The following is a 24,496-nucleotide window of genomic DNA, read 5'->3' as shown; positions in this document are numbered from 1 at the left end:
TTTGGTTTGGAAAATGACATCCTGCTAACGTTGGTTTCTAGTAGTCGTGATGAAGACGATACCACAGGTAGAATAAGTAAAATCAATACAGCTGTTTGGTGGCCGAAAAAATAATGGTAAAGCAGTTGCCAAAATTTAATCAGTTAATCAAGGAAATGTTTGGGCTTCAGACCGGCAAGTCTAACATTGAAAAATTGTAAATAGAAGCATTTCGATATTTAATACCTTAACCTTGAGCTTGTAAAGTATCTTAAAAACGTATTACATTTCATTGCTCTTGAAAAAAAAAAACAAAAAAAGACATTCCGGAAACTTCTGACAACCATCACACATTTTTGCAGATATTTAAATTGATTTTAAACAACTTCAGGTTAAAGCTGACACTGTTTCCCCCTGTCAAAGCAGAGCACAATGGGAATCCATAAATTACCAAAAATAACTTACTTACTTACTTAGCTGGCCCATTACAGAACATTTGTTCTATAGGCCGAACTAAGAAGAGATCTCCATTCCTCTCTATTTGTTGCTTTGCTCTCTGGAATACCGCGCCTTTTCATCTCAACATCCACTTGTTTGCGCCATCTATTCCTTGGCCTGCCAATTCTGCGTGCACCGCCATGTGGCATGTATTCATACGCCTTTTTAGCGGGTTCATCATCGCTCATTCTTATGATATGGCCTAGCCAACGCAATCGCTGCATCTCGATACGTTTAACAATATTCATGTCGTTGTATAGCAGATACAACTCGTGGTTCATGCGACGTCGATATTCACCGTCAACGCAGATTGGTCCGTAGATCTTTCGAAGAATTTTTCTCTCAAACACACCAAGCACTGCCATGTCTGCTTGCGCAAGTACCCAGGCTTCGGAGCCATACATCAGCACGGGTAGTATCAGTGTTTTGTAGAGCGTTATTTTTGTTTGACGAGATGTGGCTTTGTTTTTAAACTGCTTACTTAATCCAAAGTAGCATCTGTTGGCCAATACAATTCTTCTTTTTATTTCACAACTGATGTCGTTTGTTGTGTTGACGGAGGTGCCGAGGTAGACGAAGTCTTTTACTACCTCAATATTATAGGAACCAACTTCCACAGTCGGTCCGAGCTCAATGGACGCATTGCGCGTCGACACCATCAACTTGGTCTTCTCACCGTTTACCGCCAGACCCACTTTAGCAGATTCTCCTTCGACCTTTATAAAGGTATCAGTTACTTCTTTTACTGATCGACCCATGATGTCTATATCATCAGCATAAGCAAGTAACATGTGACTATTGGTGTAGATTGTGCCACTTCTTTTGACGTTTGCCTCTCGTATAACCTTTTCTAGCAGGATGTTGAAGAGGTCACACGAAAGGCTGTCTCCTTGTCTGAAACCTCTTTTGGTACCAAACTCTTCGGAGAGGTTCTTTCCTATTTTAACTGAGGACCTCGTGTCAGTTAAAGTCATTTTACAAAGCCGGATGAGCTTTGCGGGAATACCAAATTCAGACATGGCTTGGAATACCTTTGAGCGCAGCGGACTGTCGAAGGCTGCTTTATAATCGACAAAAAGGTGGTAGGTGTCGATCTGCATCTCTTGGGTCTTCTCCAGGATTTGCCGCAGGGTAAATATCTGGTCAATGGTGGACTTGCCAGGTCTAAAGCCGCATTGGTATGGTCCAATAATCTCGTTGACCATTGGCTTTAGTCGTTCGCACAATATCCCTGACACGATCTTGTAGGCAATAGGGAGTAGACTTATGCCCCTATAGTTAGAGCATACAGTCTTATCTCCCTTCTTGTGGACGGGGCACAGGATACTCAGGTTCCAATCGTCGGGTACTCGTTCTTCCTGCCAGATGGTGCTAACTAGCTGATGAATACACCTTATCAGCGTGTCGCCTCCGGTTTTGAACAGCTCGGCTGGTAAGCCATCGGCCCCTGCTGCCTTATTATTCTTCAGCCGATTTATTGCTGTCTTTACCTCATCTTGGCTGGGCAGTATACATTCAATACCATCTTCTGGGATTGGGACTGTGGTATCTTCGTCTTCTTCGCTGCTATTGGATACCAACAGATTTGAAAAATGTTCTTTCCATATCCTGAGTATACTATCTGTATCAGTTACCAAATTACCTTGCTGGTCTCTACAGGAGGATGTGCCTGTACCAAAGCCATCAGTTTGATGCTTGACTCTTTGGTAGAATTTTCGGACTTCATTCTGGCTCCTGTACATCTCGATTTTTTCACACTCCCGCTTTTCCATCTCTCTCTTTTTCCTGCGGAAAAGACGTTTCTCCTCTCTCCTTTTCTCCCTGTATCTCTCTCGTGCGCTACGCGTTGCTACGGATTGTAAAGTAGCCTTATATGCCGCATTTTTCTCTTCGGTGGCAGCACGACACTCCTCATCATACCATGGATTCCTTGGTGGAGGTCTCTGGTATCCAAGTATGGATTTTGCGGCTGTTTGCATGGAGTGGGCAATGCTTTGCCATTGCGCTGATATGTTATCGGGATGAGGAGGGCTTTGATTAAGCAATTGGGCTAGTTGAGTGGAATATGCTGTGGCTATCTGTTGTGATTGCAGCTTACCGATGTCTAACTTTCGTGTTGTGTCTGCTCGTACTTTGTTTGCTACGTTTAAGCGGGTGCGTACCTTTGCTGCAACAAGGTAGTGGTCCGAATCAATGTTTGCGCCTCGGAACGATCGTACATCCAACACGCTCGATGAATGTCTTCCATCTATCACAACATGATCAATTTGGTTTCTTGTTTTCTGATCTGGAGACAGCCAGGTGCCCTTATGAATATCGAGATGATTAAATCTGGTACTGCTAACTACCATGTTTTTTGCAGCTGCAAAGTCTATCAGTCTCATACCATTGTCAGATGTTTCACTGTGGAGACTGAATTTCCCGACTGTTGGGCCAAAGATATTCTCCTTTCCAATTTTGGCATTAAAATCGCCTAGAATGATTTTAATGTCATGGGCAGGGCAACGGTCATATGTTTCTTCTAAGCACTCGTAAAATATATCTTTGGTCTGTTCGTCCTTTTCTTCAGTGGGAGCATGAGCGCAAATAAAGCTGATGTTGAAGAATTTAGCTTTTATTCGAATTGCAGCAAGTCTTTCATTCACTGGAGTGAAGCTGGATACAAGATGTTTTAGTCTCCGACTAACTACGAATCCACAACCAAACTCATGCTTTACGTCATGGCAGCTATAATACAGTGCGTCACCTTTAGGTGTTGTTGTGACGCCTTTCCCAATCCATCGTATTTCCTGTATGGCAGTAATATCGGTCTTGTACTTTTCAAGTACGTCTGCCAATGCGAAGACTGCACCTTCTCTATAAAGAGTGCGAACATTCCAGGTGCAGATTCGCAGATCATGGTCCTTAAAACGTTTGCGGGGTTCGTCAACTTTAGAGGGGTTTGTTTTTCTTTTCTTTCGTTTTTTCATAGTAGGCTGTTTTTTCTAGGGGAGGGTTACTAACCCGACGCCCAAACCCAAGTTTTTAACGTTCTTATGGGTGAACGCGCGGCACATGTTAGCTCACTACCTTTAACGGGTGTTAAAGGCAGTTCCCCAGGTGACACCACGGGGAGGTCAGTGTCCACTTGGGATGAAAGAGGGACCAAGATAAATCCTGGGCTTTGCCATGTTAAAACCGGTCAGGACCGTTCCTTGGTATCTTCCATCCCCTACGTCACCCAAATATACCAAAAATAACATCAACTAATATATTTTATCTGATTTGATGCTTACAAGCGATAAAGTTAAGCCAAAGTCCGCCTTCAACATAAATTTAAAACATAAAACAAAAAAATACAAAAACAAACACAACAATCAAACCTGTCGAACATCATCAACTTTAAAAGATAACCCACAGTAACCGGTAACTGGTTAGGGAAGGTCAGTGATGGTTTAAATGCCACAAAAAAAAAACAATAACAAGCTTTTTTCTTCATTCGCTACTTAGCTGTGGAGCTATGCCAACCATCAACTAAAGCAAAAAAAACAAAACAATAAAAACACATTCTTACCATATTTTCCCTTCTTCATCATTTTGATCACATTAACAAGCCAAAAGCGTGGTGCATATAATTAAAATAATTTCAGTAATTAAATAAAAATTGAAACGTTTTTAATGGCAAACATTGGGCACATAAACAACTGCACTACAAAAGAGCTAAGAAATTTTCCACAGCCAAATATGCTACCACTTTTTGGCAAAAGGGCTACCAAAAGACCATCATTTTCAAGATACCAAGCTGACCGTTTAAATTAACAATGCTCTCAGTCATATCAACACCTAAAGGAGAATCTCCAACAACAACATGATTCATTACCAGATACGTCAAGCCAAAAGAAGCAGAGCAACAAAAAAACACAAAGTCAATATGTTTAAAAACAACAACAATAACAGCAGCAACAACAAACTACCAACAACAGTTTACCAAAGTACATAATGTTTCATTTATGAAAATATTATTTACGAGCAGATGTTGCCGTTTTTTTTTTTTTTTTTGGTGTTTCCTCTGCTATAGGAGTGTTTTGCTTCATTTTGCTTGCTGCCTATATAAACTGGCCATAATTATGTTTTTAATTGACACAAGCTTACAATTTTTTTGGGCAATTGATTACCATTTTACAAAAAAGAGTAAGACGCTCTTTCAGATTTTCAGACAATAACTCAAAATTTATTCACTTTGAGTAAATAAAAATGTACAAAATTATTGATCTCATCTATCAGATCAGACATATAAACTCAGCCTGTGTGAATTGAAACTTTCATATATGCACAAATCGAATACCAACTACACAACCAAGATCTTTTTCCCAAAAAAGGGGGTTCAAAGGATCCTTTTTAGACGGATGAACTTTCAGACAAAGTTCAAAATTGTTGCGGAACCGGATCTTATTTTGGGAATCATTCTTTCCGATAGATATCGCTTCCACTAGTAATTTCAATTGGTCACCGTATAATTTAGGGCTATCAGGTAACATGGACTTGCCCACGATAACGATATCACGAGTACTATTTTAGACAATAATTTTGAACTTTTGTGAGGGAATGGAGCGATGCACAGAGGGGAAACATAGGCCTAAAGTTGCTCAAAACTCAAAATATGAAAATCGTTTTTTTTATGAAAAAATTTTGATAAACGGCAACCAGACTCTTTTCTACATTTACTATAACCATACTCGACTTTGCAAGATTAACCAATCCAATGCAGCAGACGATTGAACTTAGCTTTACTGAAAACAAAAAGTAAATTATCGAAAACTAAGAAATTAGGTGAACATTAAAATGACATTATTTTCGCGAAAATTTATATTTTTCAAGATTTATTGTTTTTGTACAGTCTCCGAACAAGATTAGCATTTAAAATTTTCAGATTGACTTTACATCTTTGCTCTTTAATAATGCTGATACATATCCTCTTTATGAAAATTTTTTATGATAATTTTTAAGATTACTACAACTTCAGTAGTGAAAAAGTCTATTTCCCCGTCGTTTCCCGACCATAGTTTCTTCTAATGTCTTATGCGCTTGAGTCTCAAATATCAGATTCAATCATAAAAAATTGCGCATATTTGCGCCATTCCGAAAAAATCTAATTTTTCTCAACTAAAGTATGAAATATTTTTATATGGAATTGAAAGGTTTACTCACACTAAATTTTGCTCCGCCTTATAACCGGGGCTCTTATTTATCAGACTAAACCAACACCTATCAAATATGTTTGCATTATTCGGAAACATTCACGGCTTTTCTCATGTGAATTGAGAAAAATTTAATTTAAGTAAGTTTCAAAAAATAAAATTTGGAATGAAATATATGTATATGGGACTATATATACATCTGTACCGATTTGTTTGACAATTGGCTCAATGTTTTTAAGGCTAGTTCAGGTTGCATGTGTCAAATTTCAGTGATTTTGGTGCATTTTTATCTCATATCAGATGCGAATATATATGGAAGCTGCATCCAAATCTGGACCGATTTTCATTATTTTCTATAGGATTAATCCTTGTACAGAAGATATGCTTTGTGCAAAATTTTATATCAATCGGACTATAAATGAGCTTTCTAGGGCTTTTGATCAACTTTTAACACAAATTTCCCCTCTGTGCGATGGTACCTTCAAACATTATCTAAACTTGAAAGGAAAATTTTAAAATATGCACAGTTTGGACCAAAGCAGTATCCCATTCGACAGTTGTCGTGCGCACCAGCCAATACATACGGTGACCTTAGGGGTTGTTTACAGCTTTCGGCTCATTTTCTAAGAAAGTTTGGACGTCCTCCTCAAAAAACGTATAGGAACCTCGAGAACAACTTGATGCAAAACAAGTAAAAAAATCGTTAAGTTCTGCCGGGCCGAACATTTTATACCCTCCACCATAAATATTCTTAACAAAAATGGAATAATTAGTTCCCTGTTAGTTTCGTGACCAAAGAGGACCCCAAATTCCAAATTACAGCTAGTTCGATAAAAAATTTTAGCAATAATCCTGAAAATATTAAAAATTGGGAGGGGACTATACCAAAACGTGAATCTATGTAGACAATTTTTAGAGGCGCTGTCTGTCAAATTAGAGGTAGTTCGGTAAAAAATTGTAGCTAAAATCCTCAAATTACCGAAAATCGGGAGGTACCGTTATATGGGCGATATACCAAAACATGGACCTATGTTGACGGTTTTTGGCGGATATGTTTTGTAACCACCGTGAACCTTAAATATTAAATTACAGGTCGTTTGGTCAAAAAAATTTAGCTAAAATCCTCAAAATACCGAAAAGCGGGAGGTACCGTTATATGGGGGCTATACCAAAACATGGACCTATATTGACGATTTTTGGTAGAGAAGTTTCGTGGCCCCCGAGAACCTTAAATGCCAAATTACAAATAGTATAGTTATAAGTTGTAGCCAAAATCCTAAAAATATCGAAACTCGAGAGGTACATCTATATGGGGGCTATACCAAAACGTGAACCCATGTTAAACATTTTTTAAGATTTTTTGTGGCTACTGTGAACCTCAACTGTCAAATTGCAGGTAGTTCGGTTAAAATTGTAGCTAAAATCCTCAAATACCGAAAATCGGGAGGTACTGTTATATGGAGGCTATACCAAAAAATGGACCTATGTTCACGGTTTTCAGAGTAGGTGTTTTGTGACCACTGTGAACCTTAAATATTAAATTAGTGATATGGTGGACAGCTATGGACAAAAAATGCAATGTGAATATATTGCAAAAAGTCCAAAGCATGTGCTGCCTAAGCTAGAACGTACGCTCCTATGGGTGATATAGGAAGACGTGGACCTACATATGCTGATAATTATCTACTGGAATATTTTAAAACCCCATGGAAGACTAAATAAAATTTTTCAGTCATTTCGGTGGCATATTGCCGACACAACCTTCAGAATTACGAAAATCGGGAGGTACCGTTCTATGGGGCTATATCAAAACGTGTACCTATATCGACGAATTTCAATCGGATAGGTTTTTACCTCCAACGTAGACTAAATAACAAATTTCAGCCATTTCGGTGGGTTTCAAGGTACCGAAAATTGGAAGGTGTCACTTTATGGGTGTTATATGAAGGCGTGGCCCTATACCGACACATTTAGGGGAGAAAGTTGAATATCCCAACCATATCAGCCATTTCGGTGGTTTATTGTGACCACAACTTTCAAAAAACTGAAAGTCGGGAAGTACCGTTCTATGGGGGCTATATTAAAGCGTGGACCTGTACCGTCAAATATCTGGGGGAAAGTTGAATAACCCCAACAAAGACAAAATACCAAATTTCAGCCATTTCGATGGCCTATTGTGGCCACAACCTTCGAAATAGCGAAAACTGTACCGTTCTACCTATGGGAGCTATATGAAGGCGTGGACCTGTGCCGTCAAATTTCTGGGGGAAAGTTGTATACCCACAAACAAGTCTAAATACCAAATTTCAGCCGTTTCAGTGGAATCTTGAGGCTAAGGCCTTCAAAATTCCAAATATCGTTCTATGGCGGCTATATAAAGGCGTGGACCTGTACCAAGAAATTTCTCGTTAAAAGTTGTATACCCCCAAGAACCACTAAATACCAAATTTTAGCTATTTCGATGGGTTATTGTGGCCACAAACTTCATAATACCGAAAATCGGGAGGTACCGTTTTGTGGGGGCTATAGTAAGGCGTGGACCTGTAACGACAAATTTCTGGGGGAAAGTTGTATACCCCCAAGAAAATCTAAATACTACATTTGAGCCATTTCGGTGGAATATTGAGGCCAAAACCTTCAAAATACCGAAAATCGCAGGTGCAGTTCTATGGGGACTATATAAAGGCGTGGACCTACACCGACAAATTTCTGGGGTAACGTTTTATACCCACAAAGAAGACTAACTACTAAATTTCAGCCATTTCGATGTGATAATGAGGCTAAAACTTTAAAATACCGAAAATCGGGTGTTACCGTTCAATGGTAGCTATATCAAAACGTGGGCCGATATAGCCCATTTGCAATACCAAATATCCTAGGAGTAATAGAAACTAGTATACAAAATTACAAAGCTCTATATTAAAAATTGGGAGCTGCATCTAGATTTGGGTGCCACCGTGATGCAATGGTATGCACGCCCGCCTTGCACACAAAAGGTCGTGGGTTCGATTCCCTGGCCAGGCAAAATCAACAATTTTTTCAACGGTGGCCAAATACCCCTCAGTAATGTTGGCGACATTTCCTGGGTATTTCAGCCTTGAAAAACTTCTCCACAAGTGGTGCCTTAAGACACTCCGTTCGGACTCGGCGATAAACCTTAGGTCCCATATCATTGAGCTAATATGAAACGGGGTGCACTCATTGATATGAGAGAAGCGAGACTTCTCCCGTATGGGATGTTATTGAACAATGTTTTCTGTTATCTAGATTTCAACAGACGGACGGACGGACAGACAGATAGACGGACATGGTTTTATCGACTTTAAATTGTACCATGATCAAGAATATATATACTTTATAGGGTCTCGATGTGTTACAAACGGAATGACAATTTTAATTATACCCTCCATAATATGGTGGAGGATATAAAAACAGTTGGTGGTGCACGTGTAAGCGTTTAAACAACTATTAATGTTCGCACACGTGGCACAGTGTGTAGTGTGTTCGGCTACAAATCAAAAGTTTGCATGATCAAATCCAGCAGAGAGAAAAATAAAATAAATATATGAAGTGTGTTGGAATTGAAAAACAAATTCTACCTTACCTGTTCTAAAAATAGAACGTATGCTTTTTAGCTTATTTTTTCAAATTCTAGTTATTCAGTGCGATTTGTCCTTGTTAAAATAATGGGTTAGTAGGGGTTTCTGAAGTAGTTACGGCTGTCCAAAAGTACTAAAAAAATGATTGTTTTTTTGCTGGTAATGATTGTTTTTTGATGGGATTTAACGATTTGATAAATGTATAAAATTTAGCTGAGTCAAACCTAATTTATAAATTTATTTATTTATATATTCAACGACCCAATGAAAATAAATTCGTAACGAGTTGACTTATTGCATGGTATGTAACAGGCCGGGGCGATTTGTATGGAAGGAAAAAAACCTTAATGGGCCCTTGGCGTTTCTTATTCCTGGGATTGAACTGAGTAAAAAAGTCTACTAGACCATATTTCTATCGTGAAAATCGAGCCTCCCGATTTTGACTTTAAGTTTTTTATCCACGTTTTTTGGACATTTTGGCATATAACAGCCAAAAAATTGAGATTTTCGATCGAACACAAGGACAACAATTGTAGCCAAGACAATAGTTAAGAACTCTCTAATACATCGCAAAACCATAGGAACGCTCTTTCAGGCAGTTTTGGCCTTGAGAAGGTGCAAACGTTTCGAAAAATGTCGATAAATGGCGCTGTGCTACAAAAGTTGACCAGAAAAATATTCAAGCGTTCTGATGCAAAATTATATCGTGTTGGGATCCATGGACAACGACAATGCCTTTAGTTCGTTTGTATCACTTCGATTTCTATTGATCCTTCTTCCGTTTAAAGGGGTGAATAATACCTTTCGAACAAGTTACTATTTTTTTAAATCGGTTAACAAATGTCTGAGTTATAGTGGTTTAAGCCTGAAAACCCCCACAAAAAAACTATAACTGAATTTCTCATTATTTTCAAAAATATAATGTTTTTTTTTTTGCTTTGTTCAATATTTATTTTGAAAAATGTGAGAAATTCAGTTATAGTTTTTTTGTGGGGGTTTTCAGGCTTAAACCACTATAACTCAGACATTTGTTAACCGATTTAAAAAAATAGTAACTTGTTCACCCCTTTAAAAGGAAGCGTTCCAATGCCCTTTCGATGCATTAGAGAGTTCCTAACTACTCTCTTGGCTACAATTGTTGTCCTTGTGTTCGATCGAAAATCTCAATTGTTTGGCTGTTATATGCCAAAATGTCTAAAAAACGCGGATAAAAAATTTAAAGTCAAAATCGGGAAGCTCGATTTTCACGATAGACCTATGGTCTAGTAGACTTTTTTGCTCAATTCAATCCCAGGAATAAGAAACGCGAAGGGCTTATTAAGGTTTTCAAATCGCCCCGGCGTAGTATGTAATGTCAGCAACTCATTTCAGGCAGAATATTTTGGTTTAGATTAGTATTTCAACTTATTTTCAATTAGTTTGCTTTGACAAAAAAAATCGACCCTTCTATAATGACATATATTTGAAACAAAATATTACCCTTCTTAAAACAAATTTAAAATCTTCTGAACTCTTGTATATTAGTGTAATATTTATTTCTTGTTGGCATTTTTCCTTAATCATTTCAACGCAAGTGCAGAGACGAACGAACAGTTATAGGTTTTGATTACTTCTGCCGCCTTTTTTTCCAACACAACCTGTTGAATTGATAATGCAAAAATTATGCGCGAAGGTTTTTTTCTGTTTATTGTTATTAAAATTCGAATGTTTTTGAATGTATAAAAATCGCTTTTATCAACGAAGAAGAACGAACGAACGAACAAACCAATAAAAATTTAAACTTGATGGCCCAAAAGAACTGTTGTGTGCTATGTGTTTTCTTATGGGTTTTGGCTTACTGGGGGATATCACGTTTCATTTGAAGTTTTGCACATGAAATGTACGGTTAAAATGTGTGATATATTAACAATTTGGAAATTTTTTTTTATTATTCAACTTAAGCTGCCCCCATCCGCCAATCGGATATGTTATCAAGAGTCAAAAATCTCTAAAAACCTTAAATCGAACGTTGCTTTTACAAACTCAAAATACAATATTAGAATCAAATTATATGGAAGATGTTAAAACGCCTTAAAATCTAAATCGGGTGGAAAATATCTAAGGCTTTTACGGCTATAGATATACATTAAGTCGTCCAATTACGTTATATTTTTATTAGATTCTTATTGACACGATAATGTATTTAGAACTTTTTATGGCGCTTGCCCTAAAACTTGGACCGTGTTGCATTGATTTTGTAGATTTTGTACTCATAACATCAGCGTGCAAATTAACGCAATCAAACACACTTTTTCTTAAACTAAAAAATTTGTCCAACTACATCTTAATTTTCCTCGTTTCTACATAAATATATTTTTAACTCAGTGTTGACCTTCGTTCAGAGCATCTTAATTATGGTGGCATCATCCATAATTCATAGAATATTCAACTTAAAACAAAGAAACTCGAAAAGACAACAAAAAAACAAATGATATTAACATGAATTAGAATGAAACCCATATATACATAAAAATAACAAAAATATATATGTCTGTGTTTTAATATCTGTGTCTACATAAAAAATATTTATGTATGTATGTGTGTATATGTCTGCATAAAACTTTTCTTAAGAACCTATTGACTTGTTGATTCCAAATCTTAATTTGTTGAAATTTTTGTTTAAGGAAGTCATCGAATCAGAAAGAGAGACAGACACACGGGTAGTATCATTAATGATAATCACTTTTATTCTAAATTAAGAACTTTGGGTATTTTTTGTATTGCAGAAGTTTGTTTTCTAAGTCTTTCATTGTGAAGGTCATTGTTCCACTTCGCACTCATAACACATATGTATGTATACGTAATAAATTAAAATTAATTTTGCCATGTTTATTTCGCGCTTAATTGAAAACGTTTCTAATAACCGTAAGCAAAAAGTAAATAATCAATAATTGAATAATTATTAATAGCACAAAAATAAATTTATTATTGATTTTTAATAGGTAATTGCTTGTAAACAAACTAATTATAAATTAAATTGTTTTGTAGTATTTGTTCTAATTGTGCTCTATAGAGAGAGGGTGCACCTAATTGTTTGAAGTCCATAGTTTGTAACACTTGCAATAAATTATGCAATAGAACTAGGTCAATTTCTCAAAAGGAGTTGACCAATATAGATGCACGTAATAAATGTTATTGTTTCGCAATTTTTTTCGAGATGGGAGGCGAGCATCAACGAAAAATCGTCGGTTTAGCCCTTTCCGTCCATCTGGTTCCCCAGTGCGCACGATAACTCTCAAAAGGATCTACCGATTTGGTCCATACTTTTGCACTCGAAATATCTTGGAAACATTTTTCGAAAATTGCTCTCAGATTGTTTAGAAATTGTTTGCAACATATTATCTTCGCGGCCCCAGTTGTTCAGGATTTCTGATAAAACCCCTTTAACTTTTGATCAAAGTTAAAAAATTGCGTTTTTTTGCATATTTTGCATCAAAATATAAGTGCTTTTGAGTTTTTCATATGTTCTAACTACTTAAAAAAGTTCAAACAAACAAAACATAAAAAAAAAATATTTTTTTTTTGAAAAAATTGTTTAAATATTTTATTGGAATTTTTTTTTTAATATTTTTTTGGATTTTTTTTAAATGTTTTTTGGAATTTTTTTTCTATTTTTTCCAAAAAATTTAATTTTTTCCCAAAATCAAAAAATACTCCTTGGGTTTACATAAAACTCATATAACTCTTATAAAAAACAAGTAAGAAAGTATCAGTCAGCTGAGCCGACAGAGATATACACTCAGCCACGTACCCGAAGAAAAAAAGTTAACACAATACTTCTGCAGGTTTTTTAGCTGTTGGGAAAATTTTCCAGGATGGAAAAACTATATGTTGCAACAAAATTCAGAATGATCCAAGACGAGTGCATTTTTTCCAAACTTTGGGTAGGGTGTACCCATAGGAGTGATCCGATGTAGTACATATTCGGACCTAATACAAATCTGTAGGAAATATTTTTTTTAATCTATGGATATTTTCCTTACAGACTATATAATTAAATATGTTGGACTTAATTTTCTGAATTTAAATATATTACAATTTTACTTTTCAATTTACAAAGTTTGAGCTAAATCGATTTCTCTCTTAAAGGGTTATTGTACACATTAGCCAGTTTAGGTGGTGCCGGTAGGATTTTCTGGACCTTTTTGGGTCATTATCTCAGGAAGTGTGGACTTTCCCACGAAAAAAAGTACAACGTCGTAACAGGGGCCGCAAGTGCAACCTGCTCCGTCACAAATTAATAAGATCAGAGAGGAGTTGTTAAACTATACTTTTTCCCAATTTTGTGTGGGAGGTACTCAAATGAGTGGACCGATATAGTCCATATTAGAACTCGATCTTTGCCTGAAAGTAATATTACCAATAGCAAAGTTTGGCTCAATTCGGTTATTCCCTCTTAGAGTTATCATGCCCAGAATCTTGGCGAAAAATTTTGAACCTTTGTGGGGGAGGTACCGGAAGGAGTGGACCGATATGGTCTATCTTCGAATCTAAACTAAGTTTGGACAAAATATTGAAACATCCAAAATTTTAACCAAATATGTTGATCCGTTCGAGAGTTATCGTGCACTCCAACTACGACACATGGTATTATATGGGTTGTTTGCAGTTTTCGTCCTGATTTCTGAGGATATATGGACTTGCTCCTGAAAAAAATTATATCGTCGTAATGGGGGTAGTGAATACAAGTGGCTGCAACAAAAATCAAAGCGGTTCGAGAGCAGGCCTTAAACTGCACTTAAGCAAAATTTTGTGTGGGAGGTACCCGAAAGAGTGAACCAATAGGGTCCATATTGGAACCTCATCAATGTCTGGTAGAAATGTCACGATGTGCAAAGTATGGACTAATTCGGTTACTCCCTTCAAGAGTAATCGTGCGGACAATTTTTCCGAACATTTTTGAACTTTTGTAGGGGAGGTATCTGAAGGAGTGGACCGATATGGCCCATCTTCGAACTTAAATCAAATCTGGACAAAATATTTCGATACCCAAAATTTGAACCGAATCGATTGATCCGTTCGAGAGTTATCGTGCGCACCAGCCAGTCAGACAGACAGACGGACAGACAGACAGACAGACAGACAGACGGACGGACTTGCTAGATCGACTCAAAATTGTCTGAAACGGATATCGTACAAACATACTTGGGGTCTAAAACCATTATTTCGACGAGGCACATTTTTGACCGTATCAAAGTGTAAATACCCTCTTTAGCCTAAAGGCTGAGGGTATAATTAATATATTAACAAATTTCAATTTGGACACACATTTCTACCCGTGTAGTTTCTAAACAAGTAACAAAGGCGTTAAGTTCGGCCAGGCTGAACTTGTTATACCCTCCACCATAGGTTGTATTGAAGTAAAATGGAACAATTAGTTTCCTTTCGTTTATGAAGAAGACTTATACCAAAATTCAGCAATTTTGGTAAAACAATGTCGCTATCCTTCAAAATACCGAAATTCAGGAGGTGCCGTTCCATGGTGGCTATATCAAAACGTCGATCTATACCTACAAATTTCTGGCGGAATGACTAAAAAACCGATATTTCGGTAAAACATTCAAAATACCGAAAATAAAGAGGTACGCTTCTATGGGGGATATCGGAACCTGCGGAACTATACTGATAACTCTCTTCTGGAATATTTTATAACCCCATGGAACACTAAATAAAAAATTTCAGTCTTTCGGTGGGATATTGAGGTCACAACTTTTAGATTTACGAAAATCGGGAGGTACCGTTCTATGGGGGGCTATATTGAAACGTGGACCTATACCGAAAAATTTCATATGGAACTTTTAAAACCCAAATGCCAAATTTCAAACATTTTGTTAGAATATTGAGGCGACAACCTTCAAAATACCGGAAATAGGGAGATACCGTTCTATGGGGCTATACTAAGGCGTGGACCTGTCCCAACAATTTTCTGGGGAAAATCCTTATACCCCCAACGAAGACTAAATACCAAATTTCAGCAATATCTGAGGAATGTGGGGGCAACATTCTTCAAAACACCGTAAATCGGGAGGTACGTTCTATGGGGGCTATATGAAGCCGTGTACCTATACCGAGAAATTTTATATGGAACATTTAATACCCCAAATGAAGACCAAATACCAAAATTCAGACATTTTGGTGGATTATTGTTGCCACAACCTCCAAAATATCAAAAATCAGGAGGTACCGTTCTATGGGGACTATATGAAGGCGTGGACCTATACCGACAAATTTCTGGAAGAAAGTTTTGTACACCCAACGAAGACTAAGTACCACATTTTAGCCATTTCGTATGTGATAATGAGGCTAAAACCTTAAAAATATCGAAAATCGGGTGGTACCGTTCTATGGTGGCTATATCAAAACGTAGACCGATATGGCCCATTTGCAATACCAAACATCGTAGGAGTAATAGAAACAGCCATTACTTCTATTCCAAGTTACAAAGCTCTGTCTTAAAACTTGGGAGCTGTATTTTGATTTCAACAGACGGACGGAGGGTCGGACAGGCGGACATGGTTATATCGACTTAGAATTTTACCCTTATCAAGAATATATATACTTTATAGGGTCTCCGATGAATATTTCGATGTGTTACAAAAGGAATGACAAATTTAATTATACCCTCCATATGAAGGTGGAGGGTATAAAAATTTAAAAAGAGTTAAACGGACGGAACGTGACTGGAAAAAAGTACATATGGGCTGAAACAGGGAAACCTTAGGCATTATTCCGCGAAAACAAAACTTTGTTTCATGCTGTTCCCAAAAGGTTCTAATCCACTAAAATTGGAAAATCACTAAAATTTAGTACCTGAGGAAAAATAAAATAGATCGTTTCGTATAAGCTTTACGGTAATTTATTGAAACGGTTCTTAAAGACAACAATCCTACAAAAACAAAAACAATGAACACAATGTTTGTTAGAGTTTCCGATAAATAGTTATTTCTTTTTCCAGAAATTTGCAAAAATTACGTAATTTCCAAAACGCCCACTCCATCCAATATTTTAACCTAATTTTTGGGTTTCCTTACTTTCAATATGCTTACTGTCGAATCCCATACAGAAATTAACAATTGGCGACAATGGGGTTGTGGCCAGGAAAATATAAGAGGTTATATACACGTTGATATGACCAAAAATGTGTTGATACTACCCCAAGTATATTTGGACGAAATTCATTTCAGACAACTTGGAGTCGATTTAGCCATGTCCGTCCGTCTGTATATCTATCTTTCTGGCTGACTAATGCACCCGATAACTCTCAAACGGATTAACCGATTCGAACCATATTTTGCACTTAGTTTAAGTTCGGAAATGGGTCATACCGATCCACTCCTTCGGGGACCTCCCCCACAAAAGTTCAGAATTTTTCTGTAAAATGGTGTGAACGATAACTCTCGAGGGGAGCATTCTATTTGGTCCAAACTTTGCACATCGTACAATTTCCACCAGACATAGATGACGTTCCAATATGGATCGGGTACCTCCCACACAAAATTTTGGAAAAGTGCACTTTAAGATCTTCTTTCGAATCCCTTTGAGTTTTGTTTTAGCAACTTCCAAGCAAAAATTCGGATCCGTTAGTCATTATGTAACCCATTACAAAGTAATGTTAACAAAAAACAAGTAAAAAAGTGTCAGTCGGCTTTGCCGACAGAGGTATACCCTCAGCCAATGTGAATTGAAACTTTTATCTACGGACAGATAGAATTTATTTAGCGTCTCTTCAGAATTTTGTGGCCCTTTTTCAACATTTGAACTTAAAGTTTTAGTCACTGTCCAAAAATACGCAAGAATGGTCACTAGTACCAAATTGAAGCCTAGTGCCTGTAGATTTCAAAACCGTATAGACTTTTTGCAGAAATTTGAGGTTTTGGCAATTATGACCACAAGTTTACCCTGGTATTTATGTGCAGAACTTATATTTTTTGGAATATTTTTAAGTTATTTTATTATCCTTTCTTTCATTTATGTTTAATATAATGGTTTTTGTGCTATTAGTGATTTTTTTATCATGGAAACTTGGAGCCGCACTGAAAACTCGTGAAAGAAAAATAAAAGGTTTTGGTGGCATACCCTTTAATAAATATTTTGTCTTTTTGGGACACCCTAATGTTGCAACACGCCAAAACGTGGACATTTTCCCTTACTGAGAACAAAAACAAGTAAAAAAGTGTCAGTCGGCTTTGCCGACAGAGATATACCCTCAGCCAATGTGAATTGAAACTTTCTACGGACAGATAGAATGTATTTAGCGTCTCTTCAGAAATTTGTGGCCCTTTTTGAACATTTGAACTTGCCGTGGATTAGGAATTATCACAAATGTTGAACTTTTGTGGGGGAGGTACCCTTGGGAGGACCGATATGGGCCATTTTAGAAGTTAAACTAAATTTTGACAAATATTAGGAGATCCAAAGTTTGGACCAAATTGGTTGCACCATTCAAGAGATATCGTCCTAACATTTTAGTGCATTTTTTAAATATTGGGGAGAAGTACCGGAAGTTGGGGACCGATATTGCCCCATGAAACTAAGTTTGGATAAAATATGACGAAGACCAAATGTTGCACCAAATCGAGAGTCACGTTGGTGACATAGGGCTTTTTACACCTTTCGGGATGTTTTCCCAAGAAATATGGACCTGCTCCTGAAAAAACTTTTACCGTCGTAATGGAGGTAGCAAATGCAAATCGCTTCAACAACAATCAAAGTGATTCGAGAGCAGGTCTTAAAGTGAACTTATCCGAAATTTTGTGTGGGAGGTACCAGAAGGTGTAGACAAATATAGTCCATATTCGAACCTGATCTATATCTGGTAGATATATTAGGATGTGCAGAGTATGGACTACATCAGTCACTCCCTTCAAGAGTTATCCTGCGTATATTTTTTCCGAAGATTTTTGAATTTTTGTGAGGGAGGTACCTGAAGGAGTGGACCGACATGGTTTATCTTCGAACTTAAACTATGTTTGGACAAAATATTACGAAGGCCAAATTTTGGACCGAATTGGCAGATCCGTTCGGAGATTTATCTTGCGCTCCAACCACTACACACGGTGTCACAGGGTTTTTTCGCACCTTTCAGGCTATTTTCTCAGGAAGTATGGACTTGCCCCTTATGTGCCGTCGTATGGGTGACAGCGAATACAAGTTGCTACAACAAAAATCAAAGCGATTCGAGATCAGGTCCTAAACTGAACTTTTCCGAAATTTTGTGTGAGAGGTACCCGAAGGAGTGGACCGATTGAGTCCATATTTAAACTTCATCTAAGTCCGGTAGAACTTTCACGAATGTACAAAGTGTGGGCCAAATCGGTTACTCCCTTCAAGAGTTATCGTGCGCACAAATTTTCCAAACATTTTTGAACTTTTGTGGGGGAGGTACCGGAAGGAGTGGACCGATATAACCCATCTTCGAACTTAAACTAAAGTTTGGGCAAAATATTGCGAAAGCCAAATTTTGAACCGAATCGGTTGCTCTGTTCGTGCGCACCAGCCAGCCAGACAGACGGACGGACATGGCTAAATCAACACCAATTTGTCTAAAACACATTTCGTCCAAACATACTTGGGGTCTAAAACCATTATTTCGATGAGGCACATTTTGCCCGTATGAAAGTGTATATACCCTCGTTAACATAAATGCTTAGGGTATAATAACTGATTATATTACCACTTACTAAGTTATGAGTACGGTGGCACAGAGCGTGTGTGCCGACTACAAATCAGAGGGTTGTGTGTTCAACGCTCACCGTTAAACAAAACAAAGAACAGTTGGTGGTGCACATCTAAGCAAATGTAAGCGTTTAAACAACCCTTAATGCTCGTTCGTGTGGCCTAGTGTGTAGTGTGCTCAGCTACAAAGCAGAAGTTCATGTGTTTAAAAGTAACAAGACCCGAAATAAAATAAAAATATAAAGTGTGTTGAAATTTAAAAACAAATTTAAATGGAAGGTGCTTGCACCTGTTCATAGATGAGAAAAACAAAAAAAAATCGCCGGAGCGCTTTTTAAATAAATCGCGATTCAAGTTGACATGTTTAGGGGTTGTTTAGGTTTTCACGATTTTGCTTGGAAACCGCAAGTCCTATCGATGTGGAGCTAGCAGAAAATGTTGTTGCTGTTAAAATTCTCTAGAGGATTGACTTTTATGATTTGTTCCCAGGTTGTACCCATTTTGAGATAAAGAAGCTCAGTTTAAATTTTTAGGTTTTTTGTTAGGGTTTCTTATCTTAAAGCTGTACCATTTAAAGTGTACCATTTTTAGATATATAAGTTAAAGTTGGGAATTTGCAGTCATGACATTGTTTTATAAGGGCGCGATACAGAATTCAATTGAATTATCCCACTTTGAACTTCTATATCTCAAAAACGTAAAACCGACGAGAATAACTTAAAGATCACTCTTGTAGAGAATTTCCATAGCAACAATATTTTCTTTAGTCCCATTCTGATAGGACTTGCGGTTTCTATGCTAAATCTTGAAAACCTAAGCAACCCCTAAAAATGTCAACTTAAATCGCGATTTATTTAAAAAGCGCTCCTGCGATTTTTTTTTGTTTTTTGATTTTTCTCATCTATGAACATTGTAGTTTCAGAATCCGCAAAAACTTCCCAGGTGCAAGCACCTTCCACGTAAATTTGCTCCAAGAGCACCGTGTGTTTATTAGCTTATAGCTTTTATTTAACTTCCAGTGGCCATAGAATAACTACCCAGCAAAATGTTCGATGCCAAAGATGACATTCAATCATGGGTGCAAGTGATCTAGCATGTCATCTTTTTAGCATCTTCATCGATGAATTTTATATGAGCGTGGACCCCAAAAGATGACGTTCTTTTCTGGATCCTAAGCATGTCATTTTAACCAATGCGTTGACATGTCATTTCCACCAATGCTTTGGCATGTCATTTCCACCAATGATTTGACATGTCATTTTCACCAATGCTTTGACACGTCATTTTCACCCATGCTTTGACATGTCATTTTAACCAATGCTTTGGCATGTCATTTTCACCAACCCTTGGCATGAAATTTTCATGTCTTGTTTGGAAAATGGAAATGCTGTATTGAAATATGGTTTTCATGAAAAACAAAACTCTTTATTAATTCAAACGAATTCATGGAATAGCTACAATTAATTTATCAGTTTAGTTTTTCAAAAGTTTACATCCAAAATTGCAATGTAATCACCACCGCTGCAAAGCAAAGATTACTTCCTCCGTTCTCCGCAACCGATATTTTTTCATCTTACAAAGGTTTTTCAATTATCTTCCCATCACCAGTTCAGATTTCAACATGGACTCCAAATTCACTCCTTTAAGTATTTTTATTTCGTAAATTACTTTTATTTTATAATTTTGTTATTTTATAACAACATTTTGGTAATTTATACTCTTTTGTTTAGTGACGGAAATATGTAGGGATCTACAACCCGGCTTGCTTTAGGGATCTCTAAGAACAAAATGTAACGAACGGGGAGGAGAGACTTTTTATGGAAAATACCATTTATGCTTAATTAATTTGTTTTAATTTGTTTCTTTCCAAAAAGTAGTTTCTTCTTTATTTTCAGATTCTTTTCGTTTCGGACTTTTTTTTCAAATTCCAAGAAGCGAGATTTGATTGATTTCATTCTATGTCAGATTTAGAACAGACAAGGGAACTTTTAAAATAGCAATGTGTGCAGTCTTCATATAATACCAATTGTTTAGAAGTTTTAGTTGTTTGATATGCAGGAAATGTAAGACAACACCACGACGACAGTTCTAACAACTTTGGTCTGTTCCAGAAACTGCAAGAATCTACTTATTTTTACTACGATAACAATTTTTCCTTTATGATATCGGAAAAAATAGTAGATTTTTGCAGTACTGGAACATACCAAAATGAAAATAAACAGGCGTGTAAATAAAAACACAAACATCATCTCTATTGGATCGATGGAATGGGTACAAATGCTGATGAAAAGATCGGATCTTTCACGACTTCCTTTGCATTGGTTCAAATCCTAATGAAAAGATCGGATCTTTCACCACTTCCTTTGAACCAATGCAAAGATGACATGAAATCACGTCATCGCAAAGAACCCCTTCCGTCAAATTTTGCTGGGTAGTTATTCGAGTGGTTATAGAATAACTATTTATTCAGTGCGACATGCCATTGTTAAAATAATGGGTTAGTAGGGGGTTTTTTAAGTAGTTACGACTGCCAAAAGTACTATAAAAACCCATTATTTAATAAGGATTTTTCTTTGCTGGGTTGTATTCGGTGCCCCCATTATGATAAAATTACCCGAAAGCTTTAAAAACCCCTATTGCACCTGTGTAGTGACCGGAGCGCACGACAACTCTCGAAGGCAGAAACTGAGTTGGTCCATACTTTGCACATTGTAATATTTCTATGAGACATAGATCTGGTTCGAATATGGTCTATATAGGTCAACTCCTTCGGATACCTCCCACACGAAATTTCGGAAAAAGAGCAGGTTAAGACCTCCCCTCGAATCTCTCTCGGTACAAGTTTTTTCAGGACAAGTCCATACCTTCAGTGAAAGTGACCCGAAAGCCGTAAAAAAATATAGTTTAACTTCGAAAATGGTTCATATTGATCTTCCCCTTCGGTTACCTCCCAAAACAAAGTTCAAAATTTTGTTTAAGTGCAGTTTAGGATCTATTGGAAGATCCTTTGGAAATGTATACCGAAGCTATTCCTTGTGATCTTGATTAAAGCGATATTATGTTTTTCGTGCGCAAGTCCTGACGTAGTGTTCCAAAAATTCTTAATTATATGGTGATCAACTGAAATTACTGGTAGACGCGATATATATCGAAAGAAAATGACTCCCAAAAATAATATCCACTTCCCAAATGGTACCACATCCACAACAATTTTCAGTTTTAATTCAAATCCATATTTTTGTCGGCAAGTTCATACGTCCAAAAAAGGAAAATCCTCTAAATACGTATTTCTTAGGGAAAAGGATCTTGGTTGTGTGGCCGCTTTCCGATATGTGCGTAGATGAGAGTTAACAACTCACACAGGCTGATGGCAAGTCAATATTTCCTGAAATAGTGGCCCAAAAGCACCAAAAAACTTGCCGCACTAACACCAACAATAACTTACGAGTTTTGGCAAGAAAGCCAGGCGACGAGGCTGCTTATGCACCCACACCATTAGAATAGCATCCCTAAGTCTATTTAATAGACATTTCTTCCTAAACATCCTGAGAAATTTGTTTCCCACTCGTAGAGCTAGCTTCATTGAGAATATTATGGTTCCTGTTATTCGAAATGCCTCCAGATCCATTGCTTGCATAACCTATCTCACGCATTTCTAAATATTTCTAATTGAAAACAATATTAAAACAAATTTGTGTAGAAAACATGCATCTTCCCACACAAAATTTACAATCCATTCATTTTATATTATGCCTTATATTCATCAAAAATTAGCCTCCATTATTGGATGACTTAGATGTCAAGGCCAATTCGTTTTTATTTATTTAACTTTTTTAAATTTTAACATTACAATTCAAGTGTGCGGATTTCTATGAAGCCATAATTGGCTTAGTAGTGTAGCCAGAGTTGGGAAATATAAAATAATGGAATGATATCAACACTATTTTTAAGCCATAAACATGACCAAATGTGATTTCATAATCCCATTAATTTCGTATTAAAACATATAACACCATATTAAAATTTAATATTCAAATATTTCAACTTACCTTTAAAATAAAGCCAATGGAACAAATAATGAACCACATTACATCGGCAATGGCTTCCACCCAACTTTTCATATTTTCATAGAAAGTCAAAGGAGTAGCCTTGCCGGCATCGGCTGACGACTGAGTGTTGTTGGTCAAAACGTGACCATTTTCTGAAGCATTATTGTTGTTATTTTCTTCAACCATTTTGAGAATAGATTCAGGAGCAATATTTTTGAGTGTAGTTTTAAATAATTTTTTGCACTTTTTTAAAATTATTTTTTTTTAATTTTCACAATTTTATTTTTAGGATAATTCTTTTTTTTTTGGTTTAGATTTTCTTAATTTCACACTTTATTTTGTAATTTTCTAAATTATTTGCAACATACGTAGCAATTAACGTGTTTCTATTGTTTCTTTAAAGAATTTCGAAAGAAAAACGGTGGATTAAGTTGTAGTATTTGTTGTTGTTGCTTGCATTAGAATAGGAAAAATCGAATTACACGTTTGAAAAACGATGTTAATTTTTTGTTTGTTATTAAAAGGGGGATGGATTTTGTTTTGTTGGGTTGCTTTTAGCCGCGTTTACACGTCCGCTCTCATGAGCGTAAAAAACTTTTGTGATTGTTAAGACAAAATGCAAAGCCTTCTTGACTTCAGCGGCACAAAAGGCAAAAGCAAATACAAAAACAATGGAACGCAAAAACATAAACACAAAACGCAACAGCAAAACACGAAAACCCGCAGCAGCCTCACAAAATCACAACAAACTTAAAACGCAAACACAGATTGTCTACTGGCTGGCTAACTGGCTAAACATATTAAGCCTGGCTTTAATATTGATTTTGCACCTGTATGCGTATTTGTGTTTTTTTTGCTGCCACTTAATACCGAAAGTGTTTTTGTGTTGTTTCGTTGTTTTTGCTACCTGATCTTGTGGCTTAGTTGAAGCTTTATTGCCTCCAGCCTTACTCTGTGACGTCATAGTTGTTTTAAGCTCTTTTTTCGTTGGCTAAGCTTAAATAATTTGTATGCTTTTAATTCAAATACTGGCAAGTTTTGCTTTTTTCAGGAGTGTTACAAAGAAAAACAAAAACACTTTTCACAACCACCACACAATGGCCAGAAAGAAAACAAGAAAATGCTTTTATTTCACACTAGACCTTCAATTTCTTTGCTAACGGACGACTGACCATTGAAGCAGCAGCACTTGGTTTAATTCATAACAAGCCGTTGTTTATTGGCTTTGCATTTTCTTTTTTCATTATTTTTTTCTGGTTTGTTTAGCTTGTTTGATATTGGCCTATTTTATTATTTTGTAATTTTTGGATTTTTAACGGCCAATTGCATAGTTGTATCTATTTGGCAAATTTGGTGTGTAATAACTTATTAAACAGGTTTATTGTAAACATTTACCGATTTTTTGGTTAGTTTTGAATTCAAGTGAGTAGTAGATAGACAATTAGTTTATTAACATAGTTTATTAACTGATCTAAGAAGC

General features: G+C 36.6%; 1 protein-coding gene across 3 annotated transcripts in view; it reads right to left on the bottom strand.

The window, feature by feature from the left end:
• Positions 1-24,496, bottom strand: part of LOC141395163 (estradiol 17-beta-dehydrogenase 11) — a 134,238-nt gene that overhangs the window by 98,486 nt on the left and 11,256 nt on the right. For 2 of the 3 annotated variants that reach the window (XM_073970666.1, XM_073970667.1), the window contains exon 2: positions 23,017-23,411. In XM_073970666.1, coding sequence (XP_073826767.1) covers positions 23,017-23,202 — 186 coding nt within the window. In that variant the 5' untranslated portion in view covers positions 23,203-23,411. Of the gene's footprint in view, positions 1-23,016; positions 23,806-24,496 lie in introns of those variants that run through there. The other variant, XM_073970665.1, reaches the window with a different exon arrangement.

The sequence above is a fragment of the Musca autumnalis genome, unplaced genomic scaffold (genome assembly GCF_047663935.1).
Source record: "Musca autumnalis isolate F117 unplaced genomic scaffold, ASM4766393v1 scaffold_2, whole genome shotgun sequence".
Lineage (NCBI taxonomy): Eukaryota > Metazoa > Arthropoda > Insecta > Diptera > Muscidae > Musca > Musca autumnalis.
This window is presented reverse-complemented; position numbering and strand designations above follow the sequence as displayed.